Here is a 21226-nt window from a genome sequence, read left to right as displayed (position 1 = left end):
TCACTCTCCACAGAAACCTCATCCATCTCATGGGGGGACATTTTGTCCCTGAAGACAGCCTCATAAACTAGCGTCTTTATGTGCAGGAAGGATTCTACTAGGTTGAGTCTTTCACAGATGAGAGTTAGGTCACCACCCAAAGTTTGTGACCAACCTGTCTAATATCAAACTGAATGAAACACAAACAGTATTTTACTTTTCACTTTTTACTTTCATCAATGAGTGACTATTTACTTTACACATACTGAACATAAAAAAAAGCAAGCTGTTTCATTCTGTGTGACCGATAATGGCCACTGTGTCGGAGCGTGTGTTTCTCTCCCATTTCCTTTCTTTCAATCCCCCCTGCTTCTTTCTCTCCCCCATCAATGGCAGCTATAGTCCATTAGTGCAGGAGAGCGAGGTTTACAGGGTGAACAAGGACTGGTCTGGCTCCTCCATCTCCAAGCATGGGGTTAGTGACTTAACAGTCCCTCACCGCTAATGACCGTCTCTAGGAACTCTATAAGGCTAGAATGCACTCTCTCACCATCCCACTCACACACGAACCAGACAGGAAACTCTTCATCATGGCGACACCTCTAAAGCGTATGCGGACACACATACACATGAGAGACTCATTAACCGGCGCACCAATCCTCGGCACGTCCATCATGACCACACTAAATGTCATCGCACGCACACACACAAAAGATGAAGCTCATGCATATGCAATTTATCATTTTACGAGTGTGTCAATAGAAGAATTCGAGAAACAGATGTGTGACATTCAGGACATATGACAATAGAAGCATGTCATGCTAGATGAGCATTAATAAAGGTTGTTGTGATGCTGAATAAAACATCACGCTGATTGTTCCGCTGAGATTTAAAGGTTGAGTTTTGGGTTGAACAGTTTCTGTATAGACAAACAAGCGGTGTGACATTGATGCAAGCAAGCACTTGTATCACCAGATCAATCAATTGATCAATATTTATTGCTGCACCAGTGTGGGGAAGATGTGTCTCCGACACACAAAGGAACCAAATGTCAACATCAGCTTTCCATTCATGCCCTTACAGTGCAATCAGAAGGTTTTCCACACATGAACAGTTCCACCAGCTCGGCATATTTTTGTGCTGTTGATTAAAAAGTATGCACCTGGGAGCGTGCAACACGAGTAATGGAAAAGGAAAAAGAGGTGGGAGGGAAAAGAAGAAGGTTGAAATGAAGAGGTAACGTGTGAGAAAGAGATGTCTTTCGGATGGTTTTAACAGTGTAACTACAATCAAACAGACCGATTCATAATGTTCCAGTGAAAGAGTCCATCTTCTTTTTTTTAAATAGCAGACACAATTATTTCAACTCACTACATTAGAAAAAAAAACAACCTCATTGGTGTTCTATTCGCAATAAAATTTGATGGAAAAATCAACAATAAATCCCTGTTAACCTGCGTCTAGAGTGGTGATCGTCCCTGAAGTAAAAAGGGCCACACTTCAGAATTTCTGCTACATGTAAACAATCGTGGTGGAAATGAAAGCCGTCACACTTCAGAATAATGTTAAAATGGAGTGAAAACATCGAAAGATGCAGAAACGCTGAATGCAAAAGGAGGTGGACATTATTGTGTTTTCTGTTTTTAACAGAAAAAGTCCAAAAAAACATCATAACTAAATGACTGGACTGCGTCCGGCACTTGTGAACCTGTCGTCGTGCATGTCGCCGGACATACTGTATGAAGAGATGGGACCGGGTGAGGACAGCTGGAGAGTGGAGAGAGATTTACTTCTCATGATTAGTGTGCATGTGCGCGTTTATATAACGTTAATATGGTGGGGTGTGGAAATCCTAGTGGAAACCCAGCACTCCCCACTGCAGTTCCCCTTCAGTGGTTCAGGGGACACTCAAGGCAGAGAGGCAAAACCACATCCTCAACTAGCTTCTCTTGATGTACAATAGAGGATGGCTGAATACAGAGCGAGTCCTCAGTCAACTCTCACATTTCACGTCTCAGGCAGGGGACATGCCCACTTTCACAAGGACCACAGTCAGTCAGTCCAGGGTCAAGGGGCTTGGGAGTCCATTCTGACATCTATTGTCTCACATTCACTGAGCAAAATATAACAAACACAATAGTTCCCTCTATCACACGGTGAGCCCGTCTCTGTAAAACCACTGATTTGATTAAGTTTGTCGTTGCACTTCTGAAAAAGCTGGAGTACAAATACACCACTGAACATTTGTGTGTTTGCATGAATTGATCATTTTTCATAACAGCAGTTCCCCCCAGACAAGTGGGTTCAGCGGTAGCAACCTCTCAGGCTAATTTATCTGTGTAACGCATTTATGCATCAATTAGTAGATTATACCAGGAGTGTGTGTCGTTATACTGGCGCGAGTGTGTCACGGACGGAGCCGCCTCAAAGACTATGGTTCTCAATGAGATCGATGGATTCCTTCCTGGGTGAAACAGAAGGTGTGTGTGTGTGTAAAAAGAGGGTAAAGCCTGCAGGGACCTCGTGTAGATAAATCTTTAATATTGTTCTCTTCTCTGGTTCAATTTAATTGCCCCTTAAATCCATAAAAAGATGCCATCGTTGTGCCTGGGTCTCACAAGTGTGTGGGCTGTATGTGTTGCAGAAGCGACACAATTATAACTATACACATGTAGAATGGAAATGCACGCACGCACACACATGTAGGTCATGCAACATCTGTCTGATTTGCTCTACTTTGTCTTCCCGTGTCACTGTGTGCACACACATTCATTATGCTACGTGATCAGCGTGTGTCAGTTCAAATGTTGTTAAAGTTGCATTAAAGTAGAGCGGTTACGAGAACCAACATCATTCAATCGTTGACTACAAGGTGCAACACTAGATTTCTGTTTAGACTCCTGTGTCACTTGAAGTTTCAACACTTCCATAAATCATCTAACTCAATTATCACCATGTGAAAACAGCAGCTTCTGTTTGTCATCTCCAACGTGGCAAATCAGTTATTGTTTCGGAGGCATTCAGGAAACACGCATATGATTAGTACCAGATTAGATACAACATTTATATCGATCCACAAACCAAGGGGAACTCATTTGTCACAAAAGCTGACGCCGGGCAGGAATACAAGCATGGTGTGCGTCTGATGCAGGGAGGTCAAGGACTATTAAATGCTACATAGCTTTGCTTAGTTGGGAACCACCAATTGACTGTGGAATCATGGATGTTGCAGAAGAACGCTTGATTTTAGGAGCTAACTTTACTAACTTTTACTAACTTTACTGAACTCCTTAACCTATTTTTATCATCCTCCCTACTCACACCTGTCCTCTTTGTGTCCTCCACAACTGCATCCACCAACCTCCTCTATTGCCTACCTTTTATATATTTACATTTATCGGAGATATTGTCATGAGCCACTTTTATTTTGTTCCCTTGACTCCCGTTTCTGTTTCTCTGTCCGTCCTTCCTTCCTTCCTTCCATCCTTCACCTATGTATAAGAGCACCTGAACTCCAGCAACTTGTGCCAGATGGTCTCCTTTGTTCCTGTGGTAAATTGGCTCTCCTCGTTAGTTTTCTCTCTGCACGCTAGTTTGCTCATTTTTGACTACTCTCTTTGAAACCCTGGTGCCTGAGTTCGTGTTTTGATCCTTCCTCTGTTTCCTGGTTTGTTCTGTGATTTACTGTGATTTCTGTTCATTGTGCTTTCGTCTCCCTGTTTACAGATTTGAGTTTCTTTGACTCACCTGGTTCAGTAATGCTTTCTGTTTGGACTCTTATTCGTGCCTGTGGACTTCTCCCGGTTTTACGACGCTCTAATTTTGGACATTTAGACTTGACTTTGTTTCTCCCGGTTCAGTGACGCTTTCTGCTCTGGTTTTATTTTTGTTAATGGTTAAATATTGTCCCGTGCTCCACTCCTTGCCTCCTGTAAGTTTCTCATCACTGCACTTGGGTCCCACTCAGCATCTTGATTCATAACAGATATGTTTATATTTAATGTATTTAGATGACATGATGCAGCAGTGTCTCAGTTCATTAAACTCCAGTCCATTTTCATCCTCTATATACAATACCATTGAGTAGCATTTCTGCTGAACATGATCGGGGCCACCTTCAGTTCAATATTCCAGCAGGAAATCACCAGAATAAATTGCCACAATAGTAAGTATGGACGGTCATTTTTCTTCCAGGATTGAGTATGGCTGTGTCCAGTGCCTGTGGAGCGGTGGAACCGGAATGAATCACACATGACAGAGCGATCGGGGTTATTCCAAATAGGACAACAGGGTTTTATTTAAACTAATGGAGTGGGACTACGTCAGCGATCCAAAGAATACATTTCACTTGGAACTAGAGATTTGTATAACAAATTGTTACTGTCACCTTTTTTTTTTCTTTAAAATCACTTCACTTTCATCAGTCTGCAAGATGCAACGGAACAGTACTTAATGGGAGTTTAACCAGACAGCAATAAAATATATTCATAAAGGTAATAAGCAGTTTTAAGAGTAGAATAAGAGTTTTTCACTTTTTTTTTCCAATACTGACATTTTCAGAACAATTAAAAACCCTTTACTGTATATGAATCAACAACAATCAGCAGATTTAAACATTAGAAAGAAAAATTGGGAGCATTCCTTACAAGTCCTAATTCATATTCCTCAAAACATCATTTTTCCATCTGCATTTATTCGTGATCACACTCAGAGGCTCAGCGTTCATCAAAATCAAAAGGCATATTGGACGAATTTGATCACAGAGGAGAGGAAATTGCTATTTTCAATAGAGAAAATTGATCTGTCAAAACAAATGATTAAATCTGATCCAAAGCCACAGGAATATTTCACAGTGAAGAACAATATGAGACAAAGTGGGTTTCTTTTCATCACTACAGGTAGTTCAAGAAGCAACCAAGAATCACCATGTTGAATCAGAAAAAACACCCGCTGTTAATTTGCACACCTATTTCTGAAACAAACAATGTTGCATTCATTTCTCAGAGGGAAATTTATTTCCCACAAAAAAGCTTCTCAGCAGAGAGGGAACTGAGTGTGAGTGTATGATCATTAGTATGAATGAACTTGTGACCTCAAGTCTATCAGACCAGAATCTGTCAGCCACTTAAATCCATGCAGTTTAGAAACTATAAATGCCCCCCATTAAGAAAGTCATAAATCAGTCCATGAGGTCGATATGAAGTATATATCAAACATGTTTAAGGAGTTCAGCAAGAGAGGGACTTTTGTCTCTAAATATCTGCGACCTTTTTCCTCAGATAGGTCCATTTTTATTTCTTACATCACACTAGAAGTGGCGACCTCCCTCACTGGGAAAGTCACACACCCACTTTATACAGGGAGGTGATAGAAAATAAATGAATGACGACAAATCTTCCAACAATCTACCACATCTATTTCAGGCTTAATCTAATATTTAATGTTCTGTTAATTTAAAGCACCTTCGCTATCATATTACTGTGTACCTAACTTTTAAAATCTCTATTCCTTCATCAAAATGTTCTCTGAGTTTATCACATTTGAACTCACTTGATTGCTCCTAATGCTGGAATTTCCCACACTTCTGGCTGCATCCAAATAAATCATTCCTCATCTCGGATTGGTTGTTACTGCTGTTCAAGTGATCCATGAGAGCAGGCGCTGTGACTGCACACTGCAAGAAACCAGGCGCCAAACTGGATGGTATGGTTGAGAAGTGAACTTGAGAAAAGATAAAACAGAGACATCTGATCCTCGTTTCATTTCAGCATCAGGGGTGGCAACAGCGAGTCAGCCTCCTTCTCCTGTAGCTATGCTGACCATCCTCCCGAGTCACAGGGATCCTCATCATTCCCGCCATTGCCACTAAAATGAAGTCCAAAGACCAGGATAGCAAACAATGTATTCTTAACATTTTTTTTGCCATAATATTGTTCAAATTAAACTGATTCCAGTCGGAATAAAACTCAACGCGGTACACCACCACGGTCCAATTACACTTAACTACCACCTTCTGTCACAACTCGGTCAGTGGGTCCCCTCAATGCAAAGTAGAGCATGATCGCTTCCGTGCTCTTCATCTGTTTCACACATGCGCCACACATTTAATAATATCATTTAAAAATGTGGCTTTTTACGAGGCAAGTTCAGCACATATGGTCTGGGAAGTCGGAGCCTAGACAACAGTGTATTAAGATGCTTAGAAAAAAAAGGGGCACTGTTAAAGTGAAGGAATGGAATACCAAAGTTTAGAATACCACTTTTAAAAGTGTTGTTTTACTTTTAAACATCACACACTGACGGCACTCGTGTCACTCAGTTGGCTACATATTATATTTATCAGACTGAACACAGAAATTACGCCACTGAGAATTGAGTGATTTAAACTCAAAAGAACGCTAATGTTCGTGCAACACACATGTTGCTGAGTCACCAATTCAGTTTAACTGGTTTAGCTGCTAGTTTTATAGCACAGGATGATGCCAGAAGAATGGTGTTAATCACTCTCAACGTCTCGTAAGCTTACCACCCACGTTGTCGTTTGTTTTTGTGTTCTTAAAAATCCTGGTTCTCCAGGCACATTTTCTCCCACAGGTTTCAGTCACAACGGTTTTGGATGTGACTGACTTTAAGTTCAGATGCAAAATACAAATACACATTATGAAAGACATATGTAGATCTTGTGTTGAAACGTTCATGCCTTCCATTTATCAAGGTTGGAAACGATACATACATATATATACATACATATATACATATATATATATATATATATACCTTGCACCGGAGTCTACTGGATGCGTCCCATGACAGCGAGTGGGCCCTTCATGATCGTGGCTGAAGGGGCTGGTGGAGGAAGCACGACTCAGTGTTCATCAGAATGTGGAAATGAATGGTCAGCAAGGCATGAAAACCTGCAGATGGGCCGGAGCAGAAGGGAATTCACCCCTTACTGGCCTTTTGGACGCTGAGCCAAGCAGACTCCACTCAGGAGTCAGGATGCATTTCAAGCAAATATACTGCTGTACTGTATTAACATTTACCACATTCCTACTCCACAACTTCCCCAAGATTACATGAGAATGTAGAGCACCTTGAGCCAAGAAGCCAAGTAATGTAAACAATGTTGGAAATGATCGCATGGTGGATATTCCACAGGCTTCTTGTCTATTTTCCCCTTTTGTGGAAAACAGATGAGTAAAAAGTAAGATGAGTATTACAGAGCAGGACAACACAAGCGTCTCATCCTCTAAGAGCCACAATAGAACACTTAATCCGATCATCTGGCTGCTTCATTTAATCATCCTAAACCTCAGAGACCTGCTCCATGCAAATAAAACAACAACACGAGTAGATGGTGCTAATCTGGAAACAATATGTTTGAAAAGAAAACGGACAAGTTTCGTCTGAATGGGGAAAAAAGGGACGGGAGCGTCGGGGAAGGCGAGGTCTTAATGCAAGGTCACTGATTTTCAATGTGTCTTATTCAGGGTGGGGGAGGGGCCATTCAGGAGGGAGAAAAGCAAACGTCCAAGGGAAAGAGCAACTCATGCATCAATGAAGCAAGCATTTCTTTTTTTTGGCATGTAATGAGCAACAATATAGAAAGATTGAAATACAGCATTTTAAAAATGTTACTGACCTTTCAATCACAGAGCCAGAAGCGTGGCATCCACTACACAGCGTTATCACCATTTATTTGTGGTTGCTACCCACATTAAAATAAGAAAATAATCGAGAGGAGACCGTACGGAATCGAAGAGGCTTTGTTGAGATAATGAAGTGAGAAGAGTGTGTTTGTACAACCACGCACATTTCCATGTTAAAATAAAGCGAAAATAAAGTTGACCTGTGAGTAGAAATGTATTTTGCTTACTCTTTCTTCATCAAGATTCTGAGTCCTTATGAGTGTAGACACAGCACAAATCCATCTGTTCATCTCAAGCTCCAACATTCTTTCTCAAGAAGAAGAAAGGAGCAAGACTCCAGGGGGAGGATCTCATCTGTGGCCTGGACAGGGCATTCACCCTCACCTGAGAGAGACGCCTATAGTCTTGATAACACTTTTGCTTCAACATATTCAGTCATATTATTCTGTGGATGAAGTGGCACCAACGGTTACTCTCATTAAGGATAACTGCACGAATGACACAAAGAGGAAGATTCAGTTTGACTGACAGGATGAAGAAATAGTCAATAGTGCAATAGAATGAGATGAAGTCATCATATCTGGACTCCATGTCCTTTGTAGGGTTTTCTAAGAAATGAATTCATAGAGTTTTCCTCTTCCTCAGAGTGCTTCCAAGGAATCCAATTATTCTCTATTAATGAAGGACAATGAAGTTCAGGATTTTTTTTTTTCAAACATAGCCCAAGCCACTACCCATAGGTTTTTAAAGCAACATTTAAAAAAAGATTTTAGCATAATTCTCACACCTCAAGAGTTGACGGCGAGGAGAAAAGAACCTGACCTCGTTCGAACGCTCGGTGCCTTAAAAAGTGCCAGGCTCATTGCTATTGCAGTTGCTGACTGACAACACTTAAAAAGACACTGCTCTGCGAGCTTTAGTCCTGAGAGACCTCAGACACTGCTCTAATTACATCCCTTTGTCTTTTAACTTTACATTAAATCAAGATCCATAACATTCTCCAGGCCATTAATCCAAAAAATGAAGGACATTTTATCAAGACTTCCAGAAGATAATCACAACCGGGGACACCATATGCAGTTTCCCCGACTCCCCCATCAGCAGTGTTTACCATTAAGTGGGCTTCCTCCCCCTCTAATCTCCCCTCACAGCTGCCGGCGCTGACTTTGTGTCGGCGTGTTGTGATAATGTAGCTGCTGTAGGTGCTACATTAGTGACTGCATATCCCTCGGGTTCTGTTTGTTGTGTGTGAGAAAGGTTTGGGTCGCACCAGACCTTTTTTTTTCCCGATAACTGGTATTACCCAGCTGCAGCAGTATCCTCAAAAGAGCGGGCACGCACACCCACCTGCACCGTCACTGACGGCAGACAAATCCTGTTGAGGGAAAACAGCCATTCTGAGGCTTAAGAGCCGGGAATGTGTGAAGGGGATATGTTGTGTGTTATCTATAGACACTGTCTAAAATAGAGAGGAGGAGAGGAAGCATTCACAGATTTGAACAATTCCAATACGGGAACAGGGCTCTGAGTAAATTCCGACAGATGGTTCCCAATAGATGCCAATTTCTCTCTGTACCTAAGTTTATGTGTTCGTGTGCATTTCAGCACAGCACATAAGTGCCACTGAATCTGAAAAAGAATAAGAAGAAATGCGAAGATACTTGCAGTTTGTCAGGATTAATGCCATCGTAGCACTATGTCCAAGGAGCTGCAAAATACAGCCAGTGACAGGTGTCTTGAGTCTGACCTGGAGCCAGCACCCAGTTGGGTATATCCAGAATATCTCACTCGGAAGACATTCTTAAAGTTAGCAAATGTTATTTGGAGCCAATCAGATGCATAGCTGATATGTTAAGTGTGAAGTAAAGAATGCACAAAAAACTTTTTGGATTTCACCACCATCAGATAATCTTAGAAAAGGGAATATAGTAAAGTCAAAAACAATGAGAAAATGAATGCGCTGTGCTCCAGCTGATCACTGTCTAGCTAACATAAAAACACAAAGAGGTTTAAGCTCATTGGATAAAGCAGTCCAGAGAACCAAAGAGCTCCACACAGCAAAGGTGCATAAATCTGACACAACTCCCTTAAATTCTTTTACAAGATTGACTTCCAGCATGTTGGGTGACCCGTTTTACTTAACAAGCGACCCTGAAACTGTGGTAAATAAAAGAAGAGTGTTGCCGAGGCAGAGAAACTAAGTCAAACAACAAAAGTTTGGCTGATCACAAATGGGTCATTTAGGAGAGCCAAGTTTACTGAGCAGCCATCGCCATCGCAAACTTCGGAATTCTCATGAAAACTTTTATTCTGACACTGCAGCAACACTGTGGCATTTATGTCCATGAATTATGCATCATTTCACGTTGCCGTTTCATCTTTGCTCCCTGACTGTAGCACTGACATCAGAGAGGAAGGTGACAAACAGGATTACAGCAGAATGTAAATAATAAAAAGTGGTGGCTCACAGAGATATTCGGCTAATCCCAGGCGTGGATTAACAACATGATACGCTGTTATACACGGCTGAGTCGGGACAGAGACGATAGCGGAACACCAAAATGAGGTACAGAAATAGCGAGTCCTACAGAGGTGCCTCTGACATTGCGGCAAAGAACAAATCTCCCCATGTATTCTAGCATTATTTCAGAGACAGCTGTGCTCCCAGGATTCACGCACCTCACATTTACAAAGCTTGCATCAATCCACTGACCGTTCTTCAAAACGTCCTGTAGCTCACAACTCCCTTTACAGCAGCTTCGACCTTGAATTATATTTAAACAGTCCCACAGCGATAATGCAGCACTTGTGGCATCTCTGCAACATTGTTGGACCGGTCCAGGTGGCGAAAAAAAACTTCCCAATTTTGAGTTTCAATGATACTTTAGATACTGTATTTACAAATCTCCACAGCCAAGTTAGCATTGTCTACAATCTCTCAAGTTTTCTTTTTGTAGGTCAACTTGCCTTTTGATATACAATGCACATTTTGATCAAATGCTTCCCTCGTCTATGCAAGCAAACATCGGTTTATTTTCAAACCAATGAGCGAAGGAGAGTGTTTATGGAATGTAGCCATCAGTGCAGCTAACCTAGCCTTTGCAAACTAAAGGATGCTGACAGCGGCACAATCCTTATGTTGCAGCTGCTACTTCACAAGTTACTGAATCCTCAGAGCGCCAGATTGCTAACAGATGGAGTTGGATGAGGAGGACCAGGACGTTGGGTGAAATCTCAACAAGAGGGAGCAGATTAAAAGTCACAGAGACGGCGAACGTGAGCCGACACCTCAGGCCAGCACTGACCTCAGCTAAAATTACCTTTTTTGCACCGCTGCACTCGACACCTTCCTAGCACACCAGCCACAACTCGCTCATGGAGCGCGATAACATCGCTGACAGATGAAGCCCAGCACATTTTTCAGCCTGTCATCTGTCACTCCGACACCACAACAGGTTCATAACGGCGTGTGATGAATGTATTTTTTCAGGTTGGTTTGTCAGCCAGGCTGTTGAAAATGTGTTACACACAGCAGTCCAGTTGGAAGCACAGGTGCACATGCATATATGAATATAGCCTGAAATACATCAAAAGCTAAGGGTGTCCAGCGGAAGTGACATCACAAACAGGGATATGGTCACTCATTCCATCCACCTACAGTAGTATGTTATGGCTCAACCTCTTCTTACATGACCTGAGAGATTCTTTTTGTTCAGTCTTCAGGGACTGACAAGACAATTACATGATGATGGTACATTAAGGACCACTTTCAGCACCGATTCTTCAGTCTAGAAGTGGACCTGAAGAGATTGAGCTGTACCTTTCTCAAAACAGAAAAAAGACTGTCAAATATCAGTGTACAGTATATCACGTACAGTGGCTTCGACATGTTGACAAAATCATGCTTTTTTGCAGCTTGTTTATGATGTGTTGCTGGAGTATCCAAGCAACATCAGGAGAAAGGCACACATACATATGAAAAGACGCCTATACACACTCACACCTGCAGACAATTTAGAGAAACCAGTCAACGTCTTCTTGGGCAGTGGGAGAATAAACCAGAGCATCATAATGTCATCATGCAAGCAAGGGGAGAAAACCACTCTGATCTTTGCGAATCGAGCAGTCGTTCATTGAAGGCCCCGCTTGCTTCGGTCATCGCTTTGTACACACTTGCTGCGAACACAACGACACACGCCTCTCACAGCGGGGATTTCCCCTCCAGCATCCTCCCTCCAGCAGCTGTTGAAGAACAAGTCCTGCCCGATTGGGTCGTCTCTCTTTTATTCCCTCTTCATCAAGCCTCCTCAGTGGATTCCGTTCTTGTTGCCCTGGGTAACGGTAAAAAGTGGTGGTGATGACGACGGAAGCCTTTGCACATGTGTGTATGGGAGCATAAGAACGCATGGCAACGCTCCACCTCTGCATCTCTCTGTGTTGACCTAAATTCTCACTGGTGGAATATGTCGAAAAAAAGCCATATCATTTTTTTGTGCCAGCGGATTGAAGTGGATTTAAACATGTCTAATCCAAAGTGCCTCTGTGGGAGTCGTCATCAGGACCCCATCACGTCTGTTTCAGTTGTTCTAGCTCAACAGTGACATTGACCTCAGTATGTGAATCATGTAGCAACAATAAATTTAGGCTCATCGGCTGCTACGTCCATCTAGTTTTCACTCCTATTCTCCCATTACAGCAATCAACAAGTTTTTCATTTGTAGCTTTGTTCCAAAAACAGACACAAAATTGTGTCCTGACAAAAGTCTGACATTCATTTCTGTAGTAAGTATCACCCTGTCAACTTGTTTTCAAAATCATACAGAGATGATAACCAGATGTGTCATTGTGTGCGAGAGGTGTTCATCCTCCATCTCTCACCCCAAACAAACAGCTTGGAAGGACTCCTTGTTAACCCAATAACAGAAAGGGAGTTTGTTGAAAAAACTTTTGAACATCATGTCTAACTTGTGTGTTTATCTGCTGCAACTCATTAAGAGAGAAAGGAACTGGTGACTTAAACCCTTTTGTCAGGGTTAAAGTGTGTTAAGTGTGTCGTGAGTGCGAAAAATGAATTCTGTACAACGATAGACACAAAAGAACTGACTGTTTCTTCCGCAAAGAATGATGCTTCTGTCCATTTAAAAGATAGCTTTGGGTGTTAGGCTGGGTGTTGATATCCAGAGATAAAACAATTGATATAGGATATACACACAGATCACGAAAGCATTTCACCCCCCCCCTCGAAACTTGTGTGTACAGTACGTGTGTGTGTGTGTGTCAGCAGCACAATGAGCTGGTTTAAGAAGGGCAGCGTCTCCTCAGCTGTCTGAGCAGCTTTCCACAGCGTAGACATCACAACAAATTTCACGCTGAACCCTGTTTTAGGGGGGACGGGGCTCCCGAAAGGGGTGGGGGTCCTCTCAATCTCACTCAGTAACACACACACACACGCACACACAAGGAACAAGAGCGTCCCAGGAGGCGCTCCAGCCATAAAAGGTATTGTATCGATAGATCCAGAGGAAGACATTTTGCACAACCACTAATAAACAAGCATGCGAGGACAGGCACACACACACATATATCGCAGACACAGCTGGGGTCTTCTAATGGAGGTCTGAGGTCAGAGGGACTAGTGGTTCAGTTGGTCACAGGAACGTCTGACTGTCCACATAACATCACACTTGGAACATCAGGAAGAATATTTTGGTACCAGACATATGAAAGCTCCCAGTAGCCAGATTCTACATTACAGATTTTACACGTTTATGTTAACTTTTTTGACACTTCTGTTTTTAGCTTGATATTACATCATAATGTTAATAAACTAGTTTTGAAGCAAAATACTGCTGAAGTACGTTTCGAACATTCAAGATGTAGGCCGTCAGAAATAAAAAGGTATTGCAAACATCTTCATCAGCTTTTCAAACAGCTGTGATTGGTTAGAAAGCTGCCAAAAAATTGGAATTCAGTAGAACTACAGCAAATGAGGTGCGGTTATCCAAATGGCATGTTTACTTGAGTCCACATGAACAAGAACGATGGCACGAGACACTTAAATCCAGTTGTTCTTAGCTCATTCTTTATTGTAAATGATAGTAAGAGTAACACGATCAATTGAATGTTTTTCAAATTGTAGTCGGCGGTTTGCCAATTGAGTTTGAATGTCGTCAACAGCAAAGCTTTGACCCACTCGGTTCAGTCAAAACTATGTCATCGTTCATGCATTTGTAGTGCTGCTAGTAATATAAGCTTGAGTGTGGGACACACAGCAGCGGCGCTGGCATCCGTAAGAAGGACGGGCTCACCGTCAGCCCCTCAACACCACTCCAGCAACCGAGTCGCACTATTAGATTTACCTCCCGCTGACCTGTCAGCCCATGCTTCTCGTAAGAAAGTAAAAGAGTAAAGAGTATGGCATACATGACATTTGCAGCCTCGATATACACAAATGGTTGAAACCCCCCAAATTTGAGGACCCAGCGTAAGGCAAATGGCCAGCACGTGAAGGCTGACCTTTTTGTGTAATAGAATTTCTGTAATAGAACGATACATTAAATAAAACAAGGGTTTCCACCATGGAGGTCAGAACAAGATCAACCATTTAACTTACTTAGATTGACACCATTTCCAGAACCATTATTTCAGGAAGGATTCAGTCTTAGTGGATGAGAAAAAGCCTCTATAAAAGAGAGATAAATCAGAGGAGTGAAAGGCCTTGCAGATGCGGGTGGGAGTTTTCCACCCATCCACGGGGAAAGGTAATGAAAGTCAGAGGAGGAAAGAGATCAAGCGAGTGACACATGCAGAAAGCAAAGCCACATTCAAACACGACAACGAGCGCTTGGAACCAAGTGGCCTGACGGAAAGATGAGCCCGGAACCTCGCGTCTTTAGGAATCACTTCCAAATGATCGCCAAGCAAGCGGAGTAATACCACGGCCGACGGCCAGACCAAGTCAAGCTCATTAAAATCTAATTCCCCCTTCATCAAATACTGCACCCTCAATGTCGCATCATCAGTCTCGGCACATGACGACTCCTCCTTGTAAATGTCACATGCTGCAACCTTCCTGGACATTCAGCCGCCACCAAGAGCAGCTTGATGTTCTGCTGCTCCAGATAAGTGAGGAATCAATTGCCCGCTAATATGGGCATTGGAGCAATTAGTAGCATGACGAATTCATAAGCAATGATTACTCGGGTCGGGAACTTAATGGATGGATTCAGGGGACGTTCCGAGCGGAGTCACGAAGGACAGCGCGGATGTCACTTGGCTGTGATGTGCGCTGTAATTACAACCAGCCTGCGCTCTTTGAAAAACAAGGCAGATACCATCAACCATAACTGAAGAGTATTAGCATGCTGCATTACACAGCAGAGAGGTGTCATGACACGCAACGTCACCCCATTTAGGCTGTGACGGGAGCACCACCAAACTAAAGCCACTTTATTTGAAAGGTCAAAGCGGGTTCGCATGCAGGTACAAGGTAACAATACGGAGAATAATGGTATCCTGGCAATGGCCTGCGATGACCTTTCCCAAGCTCTCGCATAGTCACAGGTTTGCTTCGCGAGTCAAATCAGAAGAAAATTCCACAGGCCATGTGACCTGGTCCGTGATGGAGGATCAGAAGTCGACAACACAACAATGATGGAAGAAACTAGAAGCCGATTATCTTCAGTTCTTTCAGTTAGAGAAAAAAAAACGTACTTCCACGGCATGTCTGGAACCTTTACATTGACTCAGTGTTAACATTGTTAGAAATCTCTTGGATACAGGCCCAGTCTTAAACACTTGAAAGCCATTAGATACCACAAACAGATAAACCAGTCTGAAACTCTGCCACCATGATTCACATGGGAGTAATTGTGGAATGCATTGCAAGTGAAAAGCTCAGCAGCTGCAATACTATATGAAAGCAATACCTGTGAATCTCAAGGTGTGGGGTCCAGACTTAGGCCTGCCAAGTTGTTTCCTGTGGCCCACACAGTAATATGCAATGCTAATAAGAGCTGAAAGATATATTGATACATGAACCTTCGAGGCAATTACATCACAAAATTGGTGAGCCCGATTGTACATAGTCCATATAGTATTGTATCAACATCACATTGTTCATATTGTTCAGCCCTACTTATGATACTCCCACAACTGTATGGTCTACAGCTCATGTAGAACTAATTTTGATCATGTTCAGCGAAGTCACTGTAGGAAACGGGACGGGGAAAAATAAGGGTCTGCAAAAAGTCCAGATGAAAAAGAGGCATCTAATGCTCAGGACATGGCATTTCCAAGAAGTCCAGTATTAGCGAGAGTTAATGGTGAAGGACACATTATTTTGACACCAAATGCAGAGAATGGTATGTTAAACCAAACCTAAAAGAATTAAATATCGCACTCTCTGAATATTGGCCCAAGTCTGAGTCCACAGAAGAATAGAGACAGCGTGACAAAAACATCTCAGAATCCTCACTTTAAAGTCCCTTTGTTCACCACTTTAATCTCAAACGCCTCTCAAAGTCAGTTCAGATGCACGTGCTAATATTGTTTTTCCTTCGGAATATAGTGAAGATTAAAGTGAGAATATGGTGAGCACTTTAAAATCATGACTAAATGAAAGTTACTTTTTTTTCTATTCTGAAGATTGCCGCATAAAACCACATCCACATTATATAACTTCTGTGTCGCTTATTTACAGTCATGAGATAAATTCAGTGTCATTGATAATAAACAATAACTTCAGTTTGTTAGAGAGGACCACAGTCTTTAGAACACCAAAAAGTGATGCCATGATATGCCATAATAAAAGTGTCCCCTCAAGTGTGAAGCAGAGTTGTCATCACCACGTGTGTATTAAACACACACTCAAAGTAATTGAACCTATGGTCGCTGACAGATTCTTCAAGCACTTGGACCTAACTGATTATGTCAAAATAGCTCACCTGAATCAACATATTTCAGAGAGAAACATGTCAAAATCTCAAATTTGCTCAAGTCAGAAAACCCTGTCTCGACCTCGGCAGCACTTGTGAACGCACATAAATACTCAGTGGTATTTGGAATTAAGAAAAGCTCTACAAGCATTTTCACAAACCTCAACCCCAGTACAACCTGAATACGATGGGAAGGCACGCGACATAGTTGTTTACAAATGTCCAGCTAAATAGCTCTAAACATCAGATCTCTTTTGCCGCCGACAACTGCGACTTCTTTTACCGACGGCAACACAACTTGCAGAAGTAAACAGAAGCCAAACACATGCAAGTGTTAAGAAGCGCAAGTTCAACAGTTTGAGAGAGCGTCGACGGCAACCTCGGCCGACACCTGAGCAGGTATCCCTGCTAAAAGATTCAACAAGTTACTTACGACAATTCTCTTCATCGCTGCCGTCTGAGCAGTCGTCATCATCGTCACACCGCCACAGCGTCGGGATGCATCTTCCGTTGTTGCATTGAAACTGTCCGGTTTCACACTCCGATTCTGTATGAGTCCCTGTTGTCACAAGAAAAAATGTAAATGGATCACTGCAGTAGCTCAATACTCAACCAACTTGCATCTTAAACAATACAACATGTTAACATTTTAGTCAAGAACATAACATCAATTAAGATTTTTTTTTCTCAAGTAGATGGATTAGATAGATCAGATAGAAAGATTGTTATGCATTTCATTCTAAGCAGCTGCTCAAACACAAAGTGAACTTGGATCAGTCAATGCAATGACTGAAAATTTAAATCCGTTATTTCCAAATCAAAAATTCTAAATCATGGAATCAACTTGCAAACACTGCGGCGATATTACACGCCTATTACATGAATGAAGAGCTACTGCCCCGGGTCAGGAGGAACTCTTTCACACTGTAGAGTAGCCTAATGTTGTTGGACTGGACTCCATGTGCCAGTGTTCACCCGTTAACTTGCAACTCCTACCAGGTACTGACCACTGCAGACAACACCTGTGGTTTTGAAGCAAGTATTCAGGTCAGGTTTGCTGGTAGACTACACACCTCATTCAAGTTTGGAGTTACTTCTTTTCTGACAGCGCAGAACAAAACACTAATGAACTCCTGAATGTGCTTCTGAATACCTCCTCTGGATTATCCTGTTATAAAAAAAAAATGGGGAGCTTAACTCCGACCGCTGGTTATACGCTGGTTTCTGTGAGATCGAGCGCAACAGAACAGGACCTGGATGTGGTCATGTGTTGAGGAGATGAAGAGGTCAGTTGACTAATGGCTCAGATGAAGAGAAATAAACATTTGAATGGGAGTCGCAGCGACTCCACGCACGATCCTTCAGTCTCCACACGTGTTTTCGTCGCTTCTCCGTGGCGCATCCGGCATGCTTTGTCACCTCTAGTCCACGCCAGCACAAGCGCAGATCCGGGTCCGAGCAGGTGTACACCAGCTCCGGATGCGCGGCACGACAGAAGAAAGCGGACCAGGCGGCAGGAATCTTACCTTCCGCGCAGTGAAGCTCCACGAGGAATAAATGTAAAAGCACGAGCTTCCCGACTTCCGACCACATCATTGTTATATCCAGAAAGGTTGCGATCATGCAAGAGAGAACCCCGGTGCAGGCTCCGCTCCCGTGTGAGTGTGCGTGTTTCTCTCTCCGCGGCCGAGCGTGAGTGTGTGTGACCGCCGCTGCGCGCTGCTTTCTCTCTCAGTGACGCCGATGGGCGGGTGAGACGAGGCATCCACATGAAAGACCAACTTCTTGAGCTATACATGCCATTTTCAGAGGGTGATTGTCACAAAATGTTTTTGAGCCTCAGGACAGAGTGTGGCCATCTAGAAGAAGAAGCCAGTCAAGACGTCTTCATCAGAGCGCCTGCCCAGTGAGGTCTTCTGGGCATGTGGAAATGGGAGGAGGCCCAGGGGCTGACCCAGCAAGATGGCTAACTGACCTGCTGTCCTGAGAATTCCCTGGAGTTTCCCCACAAGAGATAGAGGTTTATGTGGAAACCGCCGCCTTGAAACAACCCCACCTTTGAAAATAGATATGAAAATAGATAGTTGAAGATTAAAGTGAGAATTCTGATAATAGATACAAACCCCAAAACCTACTAAAACTGACTACGGAGTCAAGCAGGACGGTTGATATTTACGACAGGATTATTCAATGCAAACACAACTCCACAGTGGTACATGGGTCAGGGGCCCTGACAGCCATTTGTGGGGTGGACCACCAACCTAGCTGTACCCAAAAAAAAAATTTTTTTTCATTTATAATGGTCAAAGGCTTGATGAGGTTTTATGACACAGTGTCCTAATTTTCAGAGGCCACCAGATGGCACTGTCTGCTGCTGCAAAAAAAATACTAATTCAATGAAACCTCACATCATTTCTCAACCAAGAGCGCCAGATAGTGACCTCTGAATGTTGGGACACAGATTCATCAACCCTGCAATACTGTTTCATGATACCTCATCTACCCACCACTACTGAGATCCGCTCCTATAAACTGCAGCTATTGCTGTTTTTTGAACTTACATTTTAGCCAGTTTTTAGTACGCTTATTTCGCATCATATTTTCTCAGAGCTGAGTCGTGCTTCACCAGGTCTGGATACAGATGACTTGTCTGACATGTCTGACATCATCTCTATTCTTCTTTGAGCCTCTAACTACAGAGACCTCTTATGCAGACATTATTCCACTATAGCGTCTTCAGCGTGGTTGAGATGGACCGCAGAGTGAAAACAATGAAAAGTACACTCAGTGTTTGTCTACATGTTTCACTGAGATCTGGGTCATCCACACTTCATCATGACTATATTTGATGTGCTATAATGCGAGTATAAGATACATTTCTCTTTGGATGTACAAATTAAGCAGCATGCATGGCTGCAGAAAGAAAATGATTTCATTTCTATGAATATTTATAAGCCCTGGACTTTGTTGAAGAGAACGGAAAACAAATGATATGACCCCATCATAGCCATATAAGCATTGGAAGTCATAATTTGCATCATAGCTCTTCTAGTGTTTTCGTTTTTGGCCAAGCTGAAATGTGTTACTGTTAATATTATGTTTTTGAATTAGGATATAGCAATATGAGTCTATTCATAAACATAAATATTGCTCGACAAGATATCACACTGATGCAATCTTTTCTATAAAGAGGAACTAATTTGGCAATTTCAGTGTCTTTTAAAATGATATTTTTAAATTATATATTTATTGATAGATATTGGACCGCTACTGAACACATGAGTATCAGTTTCTGTTTGTGACCAAATCCTCTATGATTTGAAATATTTACATTGAGAAATATGCACAAGCGGCCCCACATCACCGGAGCATCTCCAACTGCAAAATAACCTTATAACCATGAGCAAGGGAGGATGTCTTCATAATCGCTTAAGACCGCTTTTGAGTTTAATACTGATTTAATGACTAAGACTAAGACACGGCTCGGTGCTGCCAGTGAGTAATATCAGAAATGACTTCTCCTTGGATTACATCTCTGCCATTGTATAAAGCAGGCAGACTCTCAGTCACGGCTCTGCGGTGGGGCGGGGTCAGAGCTATGCTGGACCTAAAACAATGATGGGCCTATTGTCATTTTGCAGAGCCTGCATGGCTTGAAACCAAATCTTATTTGTTACGATTGATGAAAAGTTCAAGTTTCTAAATCATTTTCTTCACAAGAAACAACAGGAAGTGAATGGTGATGACGTCATGTCACATCATAGACAGTGGCACAAGATTTGAGGCACATCTTGCACACTCTCAATTTCCATAAGTCCAAAGGCATTTGTTATTCCAAGTATGACATCATAATCCAGCACCCGTGAGGGCTGGCCTCGTCTGACAGTTAGTAAGAAAATAGACACAGCTACAGTTCACCCAAAAGGCATGTTGTTATGTGTTAGACAGGACAGGAAGACTATTGATTCACTTTGCTGTCTCAAAATTGACAGTTAATGGAATGAAGAATTGCTCCCACAAAATATGTCGGAGCAAGACTCACTCGAGGCACAAAATGAGCTAGCTGCTATAACAACTGTACTCTCATAATTGAACCTTCTGGATAGGCTCATAAGCTCAATGTCGTTCCACTGCATTGTACAGTACAGTATAATGGAACAATGCATTGAGCGATTATAATGTAGCATAGACTTTCAGACAAGTGAACACCCACTGATCCTTGTTTCACAATGTCACAGTTTTTCCACCCGCAAGTTTGGATCAACAGTTGTTTAAGGAGCATTTCTATTATAAAAACCTTGAACCAGTTTCTCCACTGTCAGTGGCAGCTCTGTTTCATTTTGAGGATTTCACAGTGTCCCTGGACAAACCTGTACAAACGGCAGAAATATTTCCTCCAGTATTTTTCCTGACACACTCATTCGTACGATAGAAGCAGATTTTTTTGGCTGTATTCAGGCCGCATGGTGGACTGCAGGCTCACAGCAAGATTGCCATGGGTTCAATTCCGGCCAGACACCACTGGTTTGTTGATAACCTCTTGTGTGGAGTTTAAATATCTACTTCCTTGCTGAAAATATATATTACAGTGGTTAATTGTCTGCATGTGTGAGGGTTTCTTAGAATGTGTGCTCTGTGAAGGACAGGATGCCCATCCAAGGT

The 21226-nt window shown here is 42.4% G+C and overlaps 1 protein-coding gene across 4 annotated transcripts in view; it reads right to left on the bottom strand.

Annotated features, from left to right (window-relative positions):
- The window catches only part of lrp8 (low density lipoprotein receptor-related protein 8, apolipoprotein e receptor), a 140416-nt gene extending 122153 nt beyond the window's left edge, over positions 1 to 18263 (bottom strand). For all 4 annotated transcript variants that reach the window (XM_053881480.1, XM_053881489.1, XM_053881495.1 and 1 more), the window contains exons 1-2: positions 18091 to 18263; positions 16998 to 17123 (exon numbers count right to left, since the gene is read on the bottom strand). In XM_053881480.1, coding sequence (XP_053737455.1) covers positions 16998 to 17123; positions 18091 to 18187 — 223 coding nt within the window. In that variant the 5' untranslated portion in view covers positions 18188 to 18263. The remainder of the gene's footprint in view (positions 1 to 16997; positions 17124 to 18090) is intronic.
- Between the last annotated feature and the right edge of the window lie 2963 nt (positions 18264 to 21226).

This window comes from Synchiropus splendidus, chromosome 1 (genome assembly GCF_027744825.2).
Source record: "Synchiropus splendidus isolate RoL2022-P1 chromosome 1, RoL_Sspl_1.0, whole genome shotgun sequence".
Taxonomy (NCBI): Eukaryota; Metazoa; Chordata; class Actinopteri; order Syngnathiformes; family Callionymidae; genus Synchiropus; species Synchiropus splendidus.
The sequence above is the reverse complement of the archived record's forward strand: the minus strand, read 5'-3'. Positions and strand labels throughout refer to the sequence as shown.